This window comes from Episyrphus balteatus, chromosome 1, assembly GCF_945859705.1.
Source record: "Episyrphus balteatus chromosome 1, idEpiBalt1.1, whole genome shotgun sequence".
NCBI classification, from domain to species: Eukaryota; Metazoa; Arthropoda; class Insecta; order Diptera; family Syrphidae; genus Episyrphus; species Episyrphus balteatus.
The window spans coordinates 155135258-155156953 of record NC_079134.1 but is presented as its reverse complement, the minus strand read 5'-3'; the positions used below and the strand labels follow the sequence as shown (position 1 = coordinate 155156953).

Below are 21696 nucleotides of genomic sequence, written 5' to 3'. Positions count from 1 at the left end.
AACGTAGGGATGTGAACATAACATGGAACAATCCAAACTCTAAGCGACGACGAATAGAGACTTCAAAGATTCAGTTCATTGAAGAAAAAGATGTTATCGATAAGGATCGTAAAAAAATTGATGAGTATGATTGTTTACAAGTAACAAATGATTTCAATGAACCTATGAGCGAAAAAATCTACTGCTATATTGGGAGCACTAGATTGTTAATGCTTATTGACTCTGGTTCAAGATTTAATTTACTTAGTGAAAGTGATTGGGAGAAATTTCAATCAAATCCTACAATACTGGGAAATTTACGTACAAAATCTGAAAATCGATTTAGAGCGTACGCTGGTAATGAATTGCTAGAAGTAAAGTTTGTTTTTGAATCTCCAATAAGTATAGATAAACGAAGAGAAATTATTTCCTCTTTTTACGTTATCAAAAATGCTAAACAGTCTTTACTGGGTCGAGAAACAGCAATTAAACTAGGGGTCTTGAAACTAGGAATCGATGTGAATCAACTAGAGGTCCAACAACCATTTCCAAAAATAAAAGATATAATTATACACCTTTCAATCGATATTTCTGTAAGACCTGTTCAACAACCTATGAGACGCGTTCCATCAGCATTAGAGGATAAAGTCGAGGCCAAACTCAAAGAAGCAATCGATTTAGATATAATTGAGTCTGTACATGGACCAAGTCCTTGGATTTCACCAATAGTGATTACTCACAAAGAATCCGGTGAAATTCGTTTATGTATTGACATGCGTCAAGCTAATTTTGCTATACAGAGAGAAAACTATCCTCTACCGACTTTTGACTCTATTATGACTAAATTAAAAGGAGCACAGTATTTTTCGCGATTAGATCTAAAAAACGCCTATCATCAATTAGACCTGGCTGAGGAGAGTAGAGAAATCACAACTTTCATCACTCATAAGGGTTTATTTCGTTACAAAAGGCTACTTTTTGGCGTCAATTCAGCTCCGGAGATATTCCAGAAGACAATGGAGAACATTTTAGTCTCATGTCAAAACACCCTCAACTATTTAGATGACGTTATCATTTTTGGCCAAACAGAGGAAGAACACAACAAAGAACTTGAACATGTACTTAATATTTTTAAGGATAAGAATGTTACTCTTAACAAAGGAAAGTGCGTTTTTAAAGTAAAAGAACTTAAGTTTTTGGGTCATATTTTATCTAATACTGGTATATCTGCCGACCCTGAAAAAGTCAAAACAGTACTCGAATTTCGCCCACCTAACTCTAAAGAGGAAACAAGAAGTTTTTTAGGACTGGTTACTTATTTAGGAAAATTTATCCCAGATTTGGCAGATGTAACTGACCCGTTGTGGAAACTAATTAAAAAAGACTTAAAATTTGTTTGGGATAATGAACAACAACAAGCATTTCAAAAGTTAAAAGGTGCACTTGCTAAAATTCCAACACTTTCTTATTTCAACTTTAAGGATCGGACTCGTTTAGTGGCTGATGCAAGTCCAGTTGCTCTTGGAGCAGTACTGCTCCAATTTCAAGAGAACATTCCTCAAGTTATTTCATTTGCTAGCAAGAGTCTTTCATCCGTTGAAAGACGATATTCACAAACAGAAAAAGAAAGTCTGGCATTAGTTTGGGCGGCAGAGCGTTTCTACTATTATCTGGCAGGAATTGAATTTGAGTTAGTGACGGATCACAAGCCATTGGAAGCCATATTCAAACCAACATCCAAACCACCAGCTCGAATTGAACGATGGGTTTTAAGACTTCAGTCATTTAAATTTAAGGTTGTGTATCAACCAGGAAAATATAACATAGCTGATTCACTTTCACGACTTTGCAAGATTGAAGTTGAAAACTCATTCGATAGTGTCTGTGAACACAATATCTATGCTATTATAGAATCAACGATACCACAAGCACTTACAATAACTGATATCTTAAACAGTAACTCTTCAGATGGAGAACTAATGGAAGCTGTAGAAAACACAAAAAAAGACGAGTGGAACATGAGCGTTAAGAATAAATATTTTCCATTTAGGTGGGAATTATCTGTTTTGGGAAATATTCTTTTGCGAGGATCTCGGATTATCATACCACGAAGTTTACGAACCAGGGTTTTAGCTCTTGCTCATGAAGGTCATCCAGGAGAGACAGTTATGAAACGAAGACTTAGAGTCAAAGTTTGGTGGCCTTCAATGGACAAAGACGTAACAAATTGGGTGAAAAGCAGTCGTGAATGCTTATTAGTGTCCCGTCCAACACCACCTGTTCCTATGATACGACATGCATTTCCAAATGGTCCGTGGCAGTGTTTAGCAATGGATTTGTTGGGTCCATTACCAAATCATGACTTTGTTTTTGTTATTATAGACTATTTTTCCAGATATCAAGAGATACGATTTATAAGAAAAATAACTTCATCCAAAATTATTTCAATTTTAGAAGAAATATTTAGTCGATTAGGATATCCAAAATCAATAAAAGCTGATAACGGACGACAATTTGTTAGCGAAGAATTCAAACTTTTCTGCAAAAACAACAATATAAATCTTATCACATCGCCTCCATATTGGCCACAGGCAAATGGCGAGGTTGAAAACATGAATCGATCGATATTGAAAAGACTACAAATTGCAAATGGAAATGGAATCGATTACAAGAAAGAAATTCAAAAGTTTATTCTTATGTATAATGTTACACCACATGGCACTACTGGAAAAGCACCATCTGAGCTTCTTTATAGTAGACTGATAAGAGACAAGATTCCTTCTGTTCAGGATATAGACGCAGAATCAGTTGACTCAGAAGTACGAGATTTTGACTTAGTCAATAAAGAGAAGGGAAAGCAGGTAGCAGATAAGAAACGGGGTGCAAAAATCAGTGAAATTAAAGTTGGAGATAAAGTACTTGTTCGCAACATGGTTTCCCAAAATAAATTGACACCAACTTTCACTTCGACTGAGTTTAAAGTAATCGAACTTTCCCCTAACGAAGTAACAGTACGAGCGGAAGATGGAAGAGTCTTAAGACGAAACATCAGCCATGTTAAGAAGATTCCATTGTATTCTAATTCAGAACAAGAACAATTTGATACCACTCAAAATGTTTCCATGTCCTCTCCTGACGCAGATGTTATCTAAATAGATTATAAGATTCAATCTAAAGAACAAAGAAGGGATGTACAGATCTGTTATTGATAACTGATATCACTTTGAACATTTAATATAACAGAGCAAGTTTTGTTATATATTTTATTAATTGTTTCATATTATTTGTTATTACTTCAATATTAATTAAACTGTTCACATGAATAAATATTCTCTATATATTTGCGTGTTGATAATTAATTGAAGACGGACATATTATTTAAGGATCGTTACACATGGAATTACCCATACCAATTTTTTTTCGAAATTACAAAAAATTATTTTTTTTTAAACAGGTCCTACAATTTTCAAAAAAAAATTTCCAAAAATACTATTTAATACAAGAAATCTAATGGCATAGTACTTTATTTCGTAATAGTACCATCTGAAAGGTGATTTCGTACTTAAAAAAAAAGACAACTTTAAATCTTTTTTACATTTTTTTCCAAATTAATAATAAAAAAATCTAAAACCTTTAACATTCTTAGCAACTTAAACCATAAGAGCATGCACTTGCAACCCAGTTGTGCATTTTTTTTTTAAATTTTTTGATCACACGTTTTCTTCGACTTTTATTACACGATATTTCTAGTTGTCAATTATTTACCGATCGGTGACAAATTGTTAAAACTGTAGAAACAAAAACTTTTTTTTTAATTCTCAAGGTTATAAAGTTAAGGTAGTACCTTAAATAAATTTAATCTAACGTAAACCTATTTGTACCTTTTTTGTGGCATGCGGTAAAAGGGTGTTTTCAAGCAATACGCTGCATAATAAAATTGCATACGATTTACGATACAATAGATACTCATCAAATTTAATTATTATTTTGAAAACAAAAAACTCCAGTGACAAGAGGGGTGCCAAATATTAAGGTCAAAGTTCGTTGTCTCAATTGCATATTCAATTTTCGTTTCAATAAATATAAATAACATCAACATGTTACGATAAGTCTTTTTGTGATTTCATCGAAGTAATAATTACTTCAACGTTCGACCTTTATGTGCTAAAACACAAGCATATTTTTTGTTTTCAAACTTAATTATAATTTTCAAAGACATTGAGACATTTATTGGACCCCACAGTTCTATTTACATACATTTTTTCTCAGCCTATTGAAGATGTCAACATCAAAATAAATCTTTAGCTGTCATCTACCCATCTGCGGTTTTAGATTCGAGACCATTAAAAACCAATCAATCTACAAATTGTATTTTAATTGAGTCTGTCCAAATGAAAAAAAAAAAACATCTTTATCCAAATAAATAAGCACGCATTATTTGCCAAACAAATTTTCCCAAACTTTTTTTTTCACCCCTGCAGTATTTATATCATCATAGCCTTGAAAATAAATATAAGCAAAGTCTAAAGACACATTATCCAAACTCTCATTTTTTCTATTTATTCCCTCTTTATTTCCATACGCAGTCAATTTCAATATAGATTTTCATCGATCTACCATTTATTAGCCCAATTGAAGGCAATGGAAAAACTTTTTTTTTATTATCTCACAAAAAAAAATACTGTGAAATCCAAAAATACTCGCGTCGCGTTGTACATTCGCGGCTTTATCTTTGAAAATTTTCATCACAATTCACAGCACACACTTAAAAATAAACAATCTACCAGATGGAATATAAAATACAAATCCAATCGATTTGTTTATTTAGCATTCGAATGATTTTCCATCATAATCACAATAAAAAAAAAAACATGTATCCATTTTGGATTTATGGTAATATTTTTGTCGAACAAAATAACTGTTCGCATGGATTCGCATTCGATTTAATAACCTATTCCAATGAAACTGCGTTAATAATAATTTTTGTTGCAATAAAGTTTCGAATAATCTTCATAAGGGTTATGTTATGGATTTGTGAAATCATGATGGGAAATTGTATTTAAATCAAAAGCAATGCCAGTTCTACAACCCAGTTTTGAGCAATTCTGAAAAGAACGAGTTTTGTATGAAATAAAAGTTGCGTTGAACTTGTTTTATAGTAGCAGAACCCACCATACCTTCCCTCATCCATCCTCATTTACCTTCTATTCTTTTTAGTTAGAATTATTGTAATATAAGAAAATAGAATATAGAAAATAACACTGGGCAAATCAATTTGTTTGCAATTTTTTAAGCTACAGTGGTTTAAGCTTACAACTTTTTTGTTTCGAAACAAAATAATACTTTTCTATCATTCTATCAGCTCGGTTTTTTTAGATATTCCCGTTATAAAATTTTAATAATCGATTATTTGCTACTTTTTAATCATTTCCCAAATTATAAAAAATAAAATTCACGACTGGGGTCGCACGTTCTTGCTCTTATGCTAAAAGTAACTAATGTTAAAGCTTTTTATTCAAGAAACACCGTTTTAAATTATGTTTTACAAAAAACCAAGTATGCCATTTTATTACTTGCATAACAAGGTATTTTTAGAAAAAAATTTTCCAAAATCGTTAGAACCGTTTTTTAAAAAAATAATTTTTTTTATATAAAAAATTTCTAACATTTTTCAAAACAAAAGTTGGTATGCCATTTTAAAGAAATAATTAATTTACACATAAAACCGAAATTTCAAAATTTTTCACCAAACCGTTTTCCAAAAATTGATTTTTCAAAAATTAATTTTGAAATATTTTTTAAAAATCCCAAAATGTACTTTTTGAAAATTGTCTAAAATTTTAATATTACCTTTATCTAAACGCTTTTGCATAAAAATTTGCGTTGAAATCGGGTTAATTTTGTCCGTGATATTCAGAAACCAAAAAAACCGTTCTAAAAAAAAACCGTTCTTAAAAAAAAATATTTTTTGTACCGTTATTAACGGTACCTGTGCCGTTAATAACGGTACAAAAAATATTTTTTTTATTTCAAAAGTTGGCTCTTGTGTGTAATACTACACATAAAAATTTTAATCAAAATCGTTAGAGCCGTTTTTAAAAAAAATTAACTTTTCTATTTCCGTTATATGGCAGGTACCGTTAGTTTTGGTCATAAAAAAAATTTCAATTTCCCCTCTAGGGAATCACCAAAAACTGCTAACTACCAAGTTTGAAGAAAATCACTTCACTCGTTTAGGGTGCAGCTCCAGATAGAGACAGACACACAGACAGACAGACAGAATTGCCGGACCCACTTTTTTGGCATTCTTCATCATCGTAATGTCATGTAAAATTGTTATCTCGAGTTCGATTTTTTTACGAATCCTAAACTTGCCCTATAGTACCTTATATCGCAAGTAAAAACGAAGTTAAGAAACTTCATATAACAAAAACAGTTCAATTTTGTTTACCATTGTAAGTGATAGGAAAAAGATTCAAGACGACTAGCCACTAGATGATACAATATTTGTATTAAATTTCAAAACTATCTTTTTAAAGACGATTTTACGAGTAGATTGAGTGTCGAGAGAAGTACGCACCGCAGCAATACGCCACTGAGAATAACCTCATAGTTTGGTTATGGACTTATGACCATTTTAAGCAGGTTTAAAGTCCATTCTTTTTTTTGTTGATAGGTGAGACATAATTCTAGTTCAATTGTAAAAAAAGCTAAACTTGCATGAATAAAGTCTGATGAATATGGAGGGCAGACTGCCTCTCTGCAACCCAACTTCTTAATCTTACTGTAAGATTTGGGATAGGTTTGATGTTGATTTATTATGCAAAGTTTTTTTGCATTTAAATATTTTTTTGGATTAAAAGAAGCTTTTGGCATACTCAACTTTGCACCTTTCCCAAATCCTACAGTGAACCTAAGAAGGGGGCCAAAATTGGACATTTCCAAAAATTCAGGTGGGACATAAATAAATACTTTTTTTCGTGGATTAATGTCCATTAAACCCGGATAATAAACCTCCCATATAATATATAAATATTATATTATTCCAATAAAATCAAACATCCTCCATTCAAAATGGTTCATTACGTCCTTTTTTTACTGTCACATTTGGAATTAGTTTTTGAGGCTCGAAGTATCTATATCTATCCAATATAGGGTACTTGGCGTTGTTTGCATGGTATTTTCATTCAAAATATAGGTATACTTTTTTAAAATTTTATTAAATCAATCAAAATTTAAAAAGGTAAGGTCAATAAAATAATGAGACCAACAAATGTAAGCTAGTTTGACAAAAACATTAAAAATTGAGTGAAATAATTCAAAAATTGTTTTGTATACTTTCAAGGTCGTAGAAGTATACTTGTGTCCCCTAGAATCAAAAACAATCTATTCCACTTTTTGTGAAAAATGAGTTAGAAACGCAGTTTATCTCAATTTTTCAGCCTCTTTCTTTGAGTGTGGTTGAGCACTTTCAAAGTCAACTTGTTTCAGAGTTATACTTTATAGAAATATTACAATTTGAATCAAAACGAATGTATTCCACATTATTTGAGAAACAAAAGAATCAAAACAACACTATTCCTCATAGTATAAAGCAAAATAATTTTAATGTTAAGTTTCAAAACTAAACTATTCCTATGCATGACTTTCAAAACAACTCTATTCCAAAATTAATTATTAAATATATTCGGAACGCGTTGGGTGACAAAGGAATACACAGTCGGTTTAAAATCAAAAGTACATGTTTAATTCGATTCAGAAGTTGTTTTTTTTTTAACCCTTTCGAACCCAAGCTATGAAAATCAATATAAAAAAATGTTTTTTCGGTATTATCGGGTCAAAAACATCACAACTAAGAAATATGAATAGCAAAAAGTTATTTTCCAAAATAATAAATAGCAAAACTAATGTGTTTTTCATTACATGTTACATGTAAGTAACATGCACTGCCTATGACCACCAAAAAACGTCGGAGAACTGAGAAAATAACTTTTTATGAAACTATAATGTATGCTACTTCTTCTAAGCAAAAAAACAAAACACTTTCTGCATTAACATTTTTTATATCTTTTTTTCAAAATTATGACCATATATAAAAATGTGAATTTCAGTCCCTTTCTCGATAAAAAAGAATTGAAAGGTATGATATTTGACGAACATTTTGTAATAATCCAATAACTAGGCATTATTATCTTTCAATTAAGCCATCGTAACCTAAAAAATTGTTTAATTTAATATTTTTTTACGAATTTTTAAAAAAATGTTACATGAAAGTAACGCTGGGTCCGAAAGGGTTAATAAAGCGGGACAAAGTGCTTAGCAACGATTTTTTTTAAATAACTCAATAAAAGAAAAAGTGGAATACATTGTTTTTGATTCTAGGGGACACACTTAAGTTACATTACCATTTTTTTTTAATATAAAAAGTTTCAAAATCTAATTTTAATTAAATTTATTAAAGCAACTTTGTGTGAATATGTACTTCATTTAATTTTTTAAATGGAATTATCAATTACCTACATACACTTTGCAACCAAAAGAAAAAAAATTAACTAAATTAATCAACGTCAAACAGTATCCGAAGTACCTCCCTACAACAATAAGTCATTTTTCCTAATCGCACTTCTTACATACTTTACTGCAAACATTGGGGTTTAACAAAAATATTATTAATTATGAGGACCTATACAGCTGTGCAAATGATTTAACATCCACTGATAAGCCCACAAAATTAACGATGTCCTCAAGTTTGGTTATTGTCTGTTTTGGTTTTGATAAGAGACCAAAGCACCAAGCGTACACCGAAAAAAAAATTTGATAATAACAGCTATCAAATTAACATTTTTCAGTGACAAAAGTCGTCCAACAATTAAAATATCAATTTTGATATTTTATCATATCATTTTGACATTTTTTAATTTCAGGTGGGATAGTGAAAATTTCACTTTGACAATTAAAATATCATTTTGACATTTTTTTAAGTTTAAGTGGATAGTGAAAATTTCACTTTGACAACTAAAATATCAATGTTGACTAGATTTTACGTTTTAGTTTATTATAATGAAACCTATTTCTTTCCTTTTCATTTTTATTATTTTTATTATTTTAAGAATTTTCTTTCTTTTTTCAAAACATTACTGAAAGGGAATATTCTTTACAAAATAATGGTGATATTATTTTTTCTATTACCTATAGGTGATATAATTGTTCTGTTATTTTCTCCCAAACTATGTGAAGTAAAATCTTAGTGCCGATGAAATTTTCTCAGTAAATCATACATTTTACTTCGAAAAAACACAAAGCGCCTTTAAAGTAGTAGGTACACATTAAGAATTTTTTATTTAATATTTTTCAATAATTTGGAATGAGAAATTGATATGAAAAAATGATAATAAAATATCAAAAAAAATTTCCAAAATGTGACATTTAAATATCATCCTGATAATAAAAATGTTGTTTTAACATTTTAAATATCATAAAACACATTTTATATAGCATTTTTGGCTGATATTTAAAAAATGTTAATTTGATATTTAAAAAATGTTAAATTGATATTGGTTTTTTTTTTCGGTGTACACTCCATTAAACATTTGCGTCTTTTACATAATAATCCCATATATCTTCTATTTTCTGATAAGGATATTTGCAAGCAGGAAGGTACCTATCATTTTTGTATACAAACTTTTTTCTAAAATAAAAAAAAAAGTAATAGAATGAATAGGTATTTAAAAAATTTAGAAGCATACATTAGTTAAAGAAGAACTTTTGTACTTCAAAAATTATTTAATACTTCATAATAACACGAAACACGTCTATCCTATCCTCAACTCCATTTCAACCATTAACAAACAGTTTCAGATTGTTGACCACAAAATAATTTCCTATGCAAACTCATAAAACTTTCAAACTCTTCCTCTGTAGTTCGGTTTAATATAGGTTAGGTACAAACGAACTATGTAGTTTTGCTATCATGAAAAAGAACTAAAGTTCAAATCTTTTTTGAAGTTGAATAAATAACGTTGGTAAAGGAAGGATGTTTTTAAAAATACATTAATGTGCTTGGTTTTGTATTTTCTTTTATGCAAATAGAACTTTTTGTTTTGAAGGATATTAAATATTGATGAACATTGTAAATTGGCAAGACAAGAGAAGGATGACAAAAACTTTGTTTTAGAAAAAAAAAAAGAATTCACATAAGGTTTTTTTTTATGTTGTGGTTAATGGAACGTATTAAATAGAAATTGATTAAGCAGAAATATAAACTTTTTATATTTACACAACTAATTTATTGATTTGGAAATCTATTTATAAATCTATTCGCTAACCATGGTTTTAAAGCATATATTTTTTTGCAAATACTTATTTGTAATGAGCAATTTAAGTAACCGAAACAGTGTTGCTTGAATTTTTGTTTTGTTTTTTTTTTTTTTTTATTTTGTTAACAATCCTTTACTATTTACTTTGTATGACACGCTTTTGAATCATTTTCCAACATTTTTCAAACATTTTGTGAAGAATATTCGCCCACTATGGACTCTGCCCCAAATTTTTTTATGTAAAATTTCTTTTCCTTTATAAGATAAACCATCACAATTATTTTCATCCACTTTTATCATTATCTAAAACCAAGGAAGATACGTCACAACCTAGACAAATTATTTTCTTCAAAACTATTGAAATATATTTTTGAAATTAAAATTTGAAAAAGGGGTATGTTCAAGAGCAGTAGAATTTTACTTTACTTCAAATTTATGAGTTTAGGGACCAGTTTTTTCGAAAGCATTTCATTCAATTTACTTGATTTTAAACCAAAAGTCAAATAATTTTCATAGAATTGGAGGTTTTGCCGTTCTTAATGTTTTTTGTTTTTTTTTTTTTTGCAATTTATAAGAACAATAAAAAATTGTTCATCACTCGCATAAATTTTTTTTTTTTTATAAAAAAGAAAAAGTTGGAAAAATTTAGAAAGCGCGCATTTCAACATGTTCCAAACCCTTTTTTCAGAATTCTGTTAAACCATCTTCTCGCTTTTACTTTGTCATTTATTGTATGCTTATTAATTTTTTGTTTGATGAATCAATAAAATTTGAAAATATTAATAAAAAGGTTTTTAATATTAAATATTTTCGAAAAATAATTGAATTTATCAAATAAAGATGGATATTCAAATAAATTAATAAGAAAAGAAATATTTTGTTTCAAACATCATCGTTTCTAACAAGTATTAGTATTTAGATGTTATTTGAAAGAAAGTCTATGCTTTTTTTTTTTTTAAATACATATATGCTTTTTAAATATATGTAGATATGAAAACAAGAATTTTGATCTGTTCCCAAAATTTTTATATCAACTGAATTATGACAAAAAATTAATATTTTATTGTCAACTGAAATCTTAATTTTATTAAAAAAAAAAAAAAAACAATACGGCAGGAGTGACAATTTTGTATCCATAGATTCCATAAAGTATTTTTATTCACCAATGGCGTTTGGCGACAAATTAAAAAAAAAATAAATTGTCAAAATCGGGACTATTCGATTTGCTTATTTTTTAAATGTAAAAAAAAAATTTCTAACGATGCAACTATTTATTAATTTGAACACTATTTCAAAAATAAAATTAAAAAAAAGTCATGTGTGAAATTCACAGAAGTAGAAGTAAAACCTTAAAAAAAAATTTTTCTTGCAAAAAAAAAAAAAAACAATCTACCTATTTTTTTATTCTATCTCCTTTAAAAACATGTTTTTTATATGTCAACCTATGTATATTAATTTTATATCATCTGAAAGCTTATTGTTTCAGCTCAAAATATTTATATTGTCCTTGTCTATACAACATCTACAAAAAGATCTTATTTTTTTCAAACCAAATCTTTTCATAAAAAAAAAGCAAAAAAATCAATCTTTTTTCACTGTTAACACCATTAAATATATTTTTTTAAATGACAACCTATTTTAAGTTTTATATCTTCTGAAAGGTTGTCTCACCTTTTATATGACGTATGAATAATATTCCTAAAGCCAACTATGTCGAAATTTCAATCTGAGATTACGGTACTTCCTACACTGGTCATCGTCAACAGATCTCCACAGGTGTATTTTTCAAGTTTTTCAATTTAAGATTGTGTAACTTGTAGAGCTCGTACAGTTAATTTTAATATATTAAATGAAAGGTTATGTTATAAGCATGCGTATATAAGTTAAATCAAATTTGTATGTGCACTAGATCAAAAGATATAACGTGTGTAGAAAAAGAACATCTTTTTACCGTTATCTCAGAATTTTGACTATAAAATTAATTGAAATTTTGTACATTTAAAGTTTATGTATTTACCTTTCTACAGTACAAATTTCATTAATCTATCCATTAAAACAAAAAAAGGTTTAACAGGTTGAATGTTCGTGTCGCGTTTTCGTTTCATCTTGTTTCAAATCACTACGATACTAAAGAAGTTTTCACTTCAAAAAAATTAAGTTTTGTATTAGGTAATAAATTTTGATTATAAATAATAAAGATTGGTTTCTTGTATAAACTTGAATGGTATTTAATTGGCTTTATGTTTTTTATTCACGTTGAAGTTCAGTTTATGACATTGAAAAGATCAGTACAGATCAGCACTGTTTTAAATAAAACGAATAGATTTTCTAAAAAAAATTATGGCGATATAAAAATAAAACAAGACATAAATTACTTATAATGTTTTTCTTCTTTTATTCTTGACAATTGATTTTGGAAAATGTTCACTTTAGCACTTTTTGTAAGCAGTAGCTTAAGTATGTATAGTTCATAATGCAAAGTTCATTAATGCAAACTATCATGAAATTTTTCAAACGAAAATAACTTGTATTCTGACATTTTATTTTGTTTTATACTCAGGAGAATTATTTTAATCTTTCAAAAGCCAAACAGATAATTACCCAAATTTATCTCTACTACAAACCTTTCATTTTTTATCATTTACAACAGAAGTGTTGTCATTTAATTTAGAATCTGTCCAGCACACAAACTCTCCCTAATCAATTAATGTGTGTGAAGACCCTTGAGGGTTTGAAAATTCCTAACAAAGAGTTTACACTTGCGAAACATTTCTAAATGTTAAATTTAAGTAAAATTAATACAACTGAAAAATTCTTTTAACAAGGGTTTTATTCCAACATAAAAGAAGACAAAAAAAATGCTCCTTTAAAATCATCTCTGTGTTCGCATTATAGAACCCTTTTTTCTCCCACCCTTAGGAACCTTACATTTAATTTTATCACCAAAAAAAAAAAACCTCTTCAATTTTCATTCAAACATTAAGTCTTAATCCCAAAGGGAATGTCACTGAAATTCAACAACCTGTAAACAAAATATAATATAAACGATAACAGAGCAAATACAAAATCTTACAAAACCGTATGTCCTTAACACTTTCCCATCGTCATCGTAAACTCTCTCCAGCGAAACCATTTTAAGTTCTCTCGGTATCAGAAACCTTTATGTTTAACACCAAAAATACTTCTTCTTCTTCAATTCTAATTCAGAAAAGCACTTCCAAGTGTCTTTATGGTATAGGCGAGAATTCACCTGCCATTGTCATTCTCTTCATTTTGGGCCCCCCTTAGGCTGGCTTGAAAGGATATAATATACATTTCAAAGGATGTTAATCGAATCACGTCTACGTTACTCTTCAACCATGTAGCCCTCTAGGTCACGATAAGTTAAACCCTCAATAGAGATACTATCTCTATCTTCCTTGTCTGAATTTGAACAGAATATCACTTTTAATAGTAATAAAAAAAATACGGCTCGCTTCAGTGAATCCCAACGATACGATGGCGATAATATTATTTCCACATAACTCACGGATTTAAATAAAATACACAAAAAAAAAAGAGCACCCTACTTCCCTCTTATGCATGGTTAAAAATACATTTCTGTCGAGGAAGAGTGAATGTTATATATCTTTCGGCGGCTGTGAATGGACCGCGTCGTATATGATGGAGTATGATGATGATGAAGTATAAAATGTCGGATATATTTCCGCTATCATCAAAGAGCCAAGTCAATTTTTTTGGGGAGAGTTGTAATGTAAGCAACGAGGTTGCACGTACGAGTTGTTCTTTATGGTAGCAATTTTTGGTGATTTTTTTTTTTTCTATAAAAGAATATGAAAGTTGTGAAGGGTTCTATTTTAATAAATAACCATTTCATAAAACAAACGTTAATTCAGAATTACAAAATCCTTTTAGAGGTAACATTTATTAATTTTGAAATTGATAAAACAATATACATATACTATATAGATGCTCACAAATGTCAAATAGTTTACAAAATTGGGTAAACAAATATAAAGTGTCTTAAATGGGAAAGATTTAATCAGTTTTAATTAAAGATATTCAATGGACATGTGTGGTTTTTATAAATGTAGGTATTATCAAAATGGTGATCTTAGCGCTAATTAAATCATCAAAATGGTGCTCATAACCGCGATTCCTATTTCTATAAATGTATTTTGTATAAATTGGAATAATCCTGCTTTTTGAAGTGAAAACTTCTTTAGCATCGTAGTGATTTGAAACAAGATGAAACAAAAAAGCGACACGAAAAATCAATTGATCATAACTTTTTTGTTTTAATTTCAAAAATTCAATTAATTTCATATTCAAAATTCTGAGATAACGGTGAAAAGATGTTCTTTTTCTAAACACTTTATATCTTCTGATCTAGAAAATTTATTTAACTTTATTACGCATGCGCAATATTACGCATGAAAATATTACCTTTCATTTAATATATCACACATAACGGTACGTGCTCTACAAGTTATATAATCTTTAATTGAAAAACTTGAAAAATACCTCAAAACACCAGCCAGCAGTAGAGGAAGTACCGTAATGCGTAATCTCGGTTTGAAATTTCGACATTGTTGGCTTTAAAAAATTCTTACTTTTTTTGTAGGCATGGTAGAAATATGATTGAAGCGTCATATAAAAGGTGAAATAATAATGATACAAAATTTATTATATTTTGTCTTTTAAAAAATGAATTTAATGGCGTTAGAAGAGAAAAGAGATTGATTGTTTTGCTTTTTTTTATGAAAACTAATTCTAGCTCTTTTTGTAGATGTTGTATAGACATGGTCGATATAAATATTTTGAACTGAAACAATAAGCTTTTGGAAAGTATAAAATTTATTGTAGGTTGTCATATAAAAAAAAGTGATGGAATAAAAAAAAGTTATATTTTTTCGATTTTTTTTAAATGATTTTTAAGGTTTCACTTCAACCACGTGTGAATTGCACACATGATTTTTTTTTATACTTAGCTGTGATATTTAAATCGCTGGACGTATACAACAGATTTCATAAATGCCTTGTGTAAATATTTAATTCTTTTTGTTTGTTCGAATGTATGTTCATCTGTTCTTTCATGGCTTCTGAACTACTTATTGAAATTTTATCAGTGTGCTAATTTTTTTTGATAAAAACTTAAACTTTTAACTTCTTTTTTCTAGACGAAAAGTCATAACCAAAATGCGTGCAATTTTGCATCAAAATTAGGAATTTGTCCAGCATTATATTTAACAGCACTTTTGTTGGTTAACAATCATTAATAAGAAATAAATGAAATTATTATTTTTGAGGAAAATGTAGTTTTTTCAATAGTTTCATGTATTTTAAATAAAAAGTCACCATATTTTTAAGACCATTTCGAAGAATTTTCCAAAATTTGAAATCTTTGATACGTTCAGAACCATTTTTTTGTTTGTTTTTTTTTTAGGCCAACACTTTTCCTAACGCGCTATTTGGGACTCTAAATTTTTTTCGATTACATTTTATAGCTCAAGCAATTTCAGTTAAAAATATCTGTTTCAAAGTATAAATGGCTATTACATATTAGAATTGACTTTTTGGTCTCTTCGAAAAAAAAACCCCTTAAACTTAATTTTTGACGTGATAACTAGGCTGTGCCATTTTGAGGCAACTTTCGTTTTTCAAATAAAAAATAGGTTCAATATTTTCGAAAATATAAAGTTAATAGTCTCTCAAAAAATGAGCTCCTAATATTATTATTTAGAGGTGCCTTTTTCTAATTTTCTATTTTCCATATAAATAACATGGAAAAAAATCATTTTTTTTCTAATTTTTGTAACTTTACAATAAGTCATTGTAAAAATTAACTGTAATATTATTCTTATAGTTAATTAAGCGCTCTCCAAAATATCTTTGGAAATTTTTTCATAGAGTGAACCCATTTGAAGTTATTCAAACTTAAAGTTCAAAATAAATGAAATTATGACTTTTTTGAGTAAACTTTTACTGATTGATTGAACTTTTTTTTTCGACAAGAACCAATATATACTTTTCTAGAGGTTTTTGATGTGCTGATCTTGAATCTGAGGTCGGAAAAATTTGATTGGCCTCCATTTTTGAAATATTACCGTTATAAAATGCTAAAAAACGTCATTTTGGCTGTTTTCGAGGTTCTGTTTTTGTATGGGGTAATTCATTATAAACAAATTTGTAACGTTGATTAAAAGAACAGATATTCTTCTTTCAAAAACTGTTAACATTTTCCGATATCTCTTTTATTGCTCGAGATATCTTAAGTTTCAGTTAATAAGCTAAAGAGAATCTAAACTTAATTTAAAATTTAAGTCACTGGCCACAGAATTTTTCCACAAGAACCAAAATATACTTTTCTAAAGGTTTTCATGTTGTTGAACTCGAATCCGCAATCAGAAAAATTTTATTAGCCTATGTTAATTTTAACTTCACTCGAAAAAAAACACCCTTTTGTTCATGATATTCTTATAGACACTTAAGATTCTTGTTTCCAATCTCAAAAGTAACATAACTGCTGAGTTTCAACAGGGTACCACTATTAATTCTTAGTTTTTCCAATATACCCACATTTTCTTTCACCTAGTAAACACCCTTTCACATGAAAAAAGCGATTTACTTTAAACTTGGTAGGAATGTTTTTTGGGAAAAAAAGTTATTTGCAAGACTATTAGGATTTGTAGGTTTTTACCAAAGACGACTAGATTTTGATCAAAAACAATGTATTTCTTTTGAAATAAAAAAAAACATATTTTTTGAACCATAGAAACGTTTTCTTGATTTCTGACTTTCCCCTCAATGACCGATTTCAACAATTTTTTTTTACAATTATGTCATAAATCTTAAATTCAAGTTATACTTATGATTCCACATGTAAATAAATAATTTTAATATTCAATTATTTGAAAACAATCTACAAAGCTCAACCATTTAAAATTAAATGGTCACTGTGACGTATACGTAACATTTTTTTCAATGCAAATTTCTATTGGCACAGAAACAATTTTGTTTAACTAAACAAATAATGAAACCAGCTAGCCTCATTGGTTAATTTTATTATAGTTTAGCATATAAAATGAAATGTTTGTACTTTTTAGTACTAGGGCAACAATGATTAATATAAAATTTTCGCCATTATGGTATCCAGCTCAATTTTGCATACTACATCAGTGAATCAATAAAAAAACAGTGATTTAAATGTTTTTCACTTGAAAATTTTGTACTGACTTTGGCTGGCGCAAAAGAAAAAATCTTAAAAAATACAATTTAATTCAGAATTTGTTAAGTGTCCACAACGTAAATTGTTTTATGTTGTGAAGCTTGCACCAGTAAAATCACTGGAATAACACGTCAAAATTTACAAATTTTTATCAGTATGAGTGTCATAAGGCACTAATTGACATTTGTTTTTCTGTTGAAAACCAAATTAAAACTTTGAATACCGATTTCTTAAGTTTCTTGCAAACGTTTTTTTAAAGAGGTTTTGCAGTACAAAAGTACTCAAGTACTAAGTCCATTGACTCTATTCCTTGAACAAAAAAAAAATGCATAAACAACATTTCAATTATCATAATTACACATTCATTTTTAACTAAACAATATTGTTTGTTTTTATACAATGTCCTCAACAATATTGTCCTAACAAAAAACATAAAAATCATTTAATAAAACGACCATTCTGTCAAATTAACATAAATAAACCATTTAACTCAAACATTGGAGCAAAATTGATGGAACATAATCACCATTAAGGAGTCCTTTTACTTGTCCATCAAGTTGATTGAATGAATTTGCAAAAAAAAATCCAACACTATCAGATTATGTATGGAAAATGTTATTATATATTCAAAGGACATTTTTTATATAAAAAGAACAACAAAATCCATTTACAATATATCAAACAATACAACACACAAGTTCCGCTCTTGCAGAAATTCATTTAATGCGTCATTTAATAATCTCATTCATTTTTAAGAATCACTATTATCCTTTTTTGTTTGTCATTGTCCTTAACATTTTGATGTGGAATATATGAAAATGAACCAATCCAAAGTACAAAAAAAGGATAATGTATTACTTAACCAGCTCATACCCGAATGTGATGATATTCATATTAATTTTTTTTGTTTGTGATTTTATTGAAAATATACTCGTAAAAAATGGATATGTTTTTTGCTGTTGTTGATCCGCTTATCCTGGCAATGAGTTAAGGGAGCATTCCATAAACAAGCAAAGGATACCCTCGAAGTATATTTTCAATAAAAAAAAAAAAAAAATAATAATAATAACAAAAACAGCAAAGTCACAGGATTTGTAATTTATGATAATCAGGTCCTTAATTTTCTGCAAACAACAAATCCTTGCAGAAAAGGATAAATTGTGGGTGAATTTGGAATAAATAATGTGGTTTACTGAAGCATTTTACTGTGTACACTTATTTACATACAAACATTATAAACCAACTCGTGTATACGAACCTTTAGTCTTACTTCTGGGAGTAGACGGTGGCGCTGGGGTTAATGGTGGCGTTTTCCTTTCGTCGTGGAATAAAGGAGATCTTGGTTCGAATCGATCGTTCTGTAAAAAAAGAATACAAAAAACACAGTTAAATTTCGTCACAGAAATATTTCTAAGATGATGGAATGTTACATTAAGATGTTTGTTAAGGAAAAACTTTATCTTTGGCTGCCTTCAATTTCTTATAAATAATTTATTTATAGAAACAAAAAAAAAAAAAGGTAAGAAAATAACATCCCACACATATTCCTCTCTCTCGAGGGAGATAATGATTTGGAAGCTCTTTTCGGGTTATCCCTAATTTATTATGTAAATACGATTTTTTTGTTCCCTGAGTATTTTGATAAGATTAAATCTGATTAGATAAGAAAACGGAGAATCGGCATGGTTTGTGTGTTATTAAATTATTTTGTTTGGAAAATATTTTGATGTTTGAATTCCTTGGAAGAAAATTAAAAATAAAATGAAGTTGCCTTTTTTTTGGGAAATGTTAATATAAGCGAATTTTTTTTACCTTTAGTTAATTGAAAAATTTGAACGGGTTGATACAATACTTAAATACAATTTGTACGGGTTTTTTTTTTTGTAAAAGTCTTGGGAGAGAACCAAAATTAAAATAAAAATTTTCTTCCTTTATGACATTTTTTAGTTCTCAGATCATAAAAACTTGGGTAGCTATTAGGTTCTTTCTGAAGGAGTTTCTTCTAATGGAATCTTCCAATTGTCCAATTAGCAAAACCTCATTTTCCTCACAAGTGGATTTGTCGGTCCAAAGCCATTTTCTTTTAAAACAATTCTAAAATCATGTTCTTTTTAGATGACAAAAAAAAAATTAACTTCGATAGTTCTGTGGTTAAGGCTTATTTTTATCGGATTTTACGGAAGGTATTGCATTATTTAAAAAAAAAAAAAACAAATTTTTGTCGCGTTTCAATAATGATATGAAACACTTTCTCTTCAAAAAGATTTTTGGTTTTGCAGTGGTATAGTGGCCTATATCAGCTATCCTCAAACAATTCTAAAAGTATTAACCAGCTTTCTTTTTTATATTTTCCAAGCTTTTATTTTGAAAAGTCAAATTTTGTAAAAAAAAAAAATTGATACCATAGTTTAGTAATTTTTTTTTAGAATTTTTATACAATAATTTAAAAAATAATGAAATATGTAGGAACTATTTTTCAAATTTGTTTGTTAGTATGTTAATAACATTCATTAAATTTTTTGAAGGTTATGCCATAAATAATTAGCTTTTACATTTGATTCAATTGAAAAAAAAAAAATATTAATAACAAAAAGAATGGAATACAATATTTTACACTTCAAGCTACTTTTTAAACCTTAATCACTAAATTAAAAAAAAAAAAACATTACAAATGGTTTCATATACAGTCTTCTTTTTATTTAATTATCTAGTGTTAAGGGTAGAAAGAGAACTTTCTCTTTTATATAAAAAGTTCGGTCACTGTGGTGTATGCGTAACTTTATTTCCATATAAGAAGCAATTGTTTTTTTTTTATTATTTTTAAATATTTAAGTTGTTCTTTACATTTAAGCTAATCAAAGAAGTAGATTGCAAATGCTATTAGAATTTTGAAACTGTCAGAAAACTTTTTTCTTTTATTTTGAAAAAGAAGTTCTTCAGATTCGAGTTTAGTGCATTATTACCCTTCTAAATAATATAATTTAATCCTAGAAATTTTTAACTTTTTAAACTACGTTTGAGTTTGAAAAAAAAAAATCATGTGTGCAATTCACACGTGGTAGAAATGAAACCTTAAAAAATCATTTTTCTTGCAAAAATAAAAAAATAGAAAAAATTTACCTATTTTTATTCTATCACCTTCAAATCCATGTTTTTTATATGACAACCTATATAAATCTTATATCATCTGAAAGCTTATTGTCTAAGATCAAAATATATATTTCGATCAGTTCTATGAGACATCTACAAAAAGAGCTAGAATTTTTTGAACTCGATCAATTTCCATCAAAAAAAGCAAAAAAACACGTATTTTTATCTTCTCACGCTATTAAATCCATTTTTTCCCAAACAACCTATACAAATTTTTACACCATCTGAAAGCTTATTGTCTTAGCTCAAAATATATATATCGATCAGGTGTATGAGACATCTACAAAAAGAGCTAGAATTTTTTTAACTCGATGAAATTTCATCTAAAAAGCAAAAAAAACATTTATTTTTATGTTCTCATGCTTTAAATCAATTTTTTTGTTTGACAACCTATAAAAAATTTTATACCATGTGAAAGCTTATTGTTTCACCTTGTATAATGATGTATAAATCTTATTTCAAAGATGTCTACAAGAGAAGTTAGAATTTTTTAAAGTCAACCATGTCGAATTTCCAGACTGAGATTACGGTACTTCCTACACTGATAGCTGGTCATCGCCAACAGATCTCCACAGGTGTTTTGAGGTATTTTTAAATTTTTTTCAATTTAAGATTGTGTAACTTGTAGAGCACGTAACGTTATGTGTGATATATCAAATAAAAGGTTATGTTAGCAGCATGCGTATTAAAGTTAAATCAAATTTGTATGTGCACTAGATCAAAAGATATAACGTGTGTTCGAAAAGAACATCTTTTTACCGTTATCTCCGAATTTTGAATATGAAATTAATTGAAATTTTGTACAATAATATATTATTTAATTACCTATCTACAGTACAAATTTCATTCATCTATCTATTAAAACAAAAAAGTTATAACAAGTTGAAGTCGTGTCGCGTTTTCGTTTCATTTTGTTTCAAATCACTACGATACTAAAGAAGTTTTCACTTCAAAAATTATTTCGACTAGTTATTGCTGTTGCTTCCAGAAACGTAACGTGAGAACTTCCGAAAAGATAGATGA

The 21696-nt window shown here is 28.4% G+C and overlaps 1 protein-coding gene across 3 annotated transcripts in view; it reads right to left on the bottom strand.

Moving 5' to 3' along the window:
* The window catches only part of LOC129906805 (uncharacterized protein DDB_G0288805), a 298594-nt gene that overhangs the window by 69340 nt on the left and 207558 nt on the right, over positions 1 to 21696 (bottom strand). For all 3 annotated transcript variants that reach the window (XM_055982727.1, XM_055982728.1, XM_055982729.1), the window contains exon 2: positions 18782 to 18881. In XM_055982727.1, coding sequence (XP_055838702.1) covers positions 18782 to 18881 — 100 coding nt within the window. The remainder of the gene's footprint in view (positions 1 to 18781; positions 18882 to 21696) is intronic.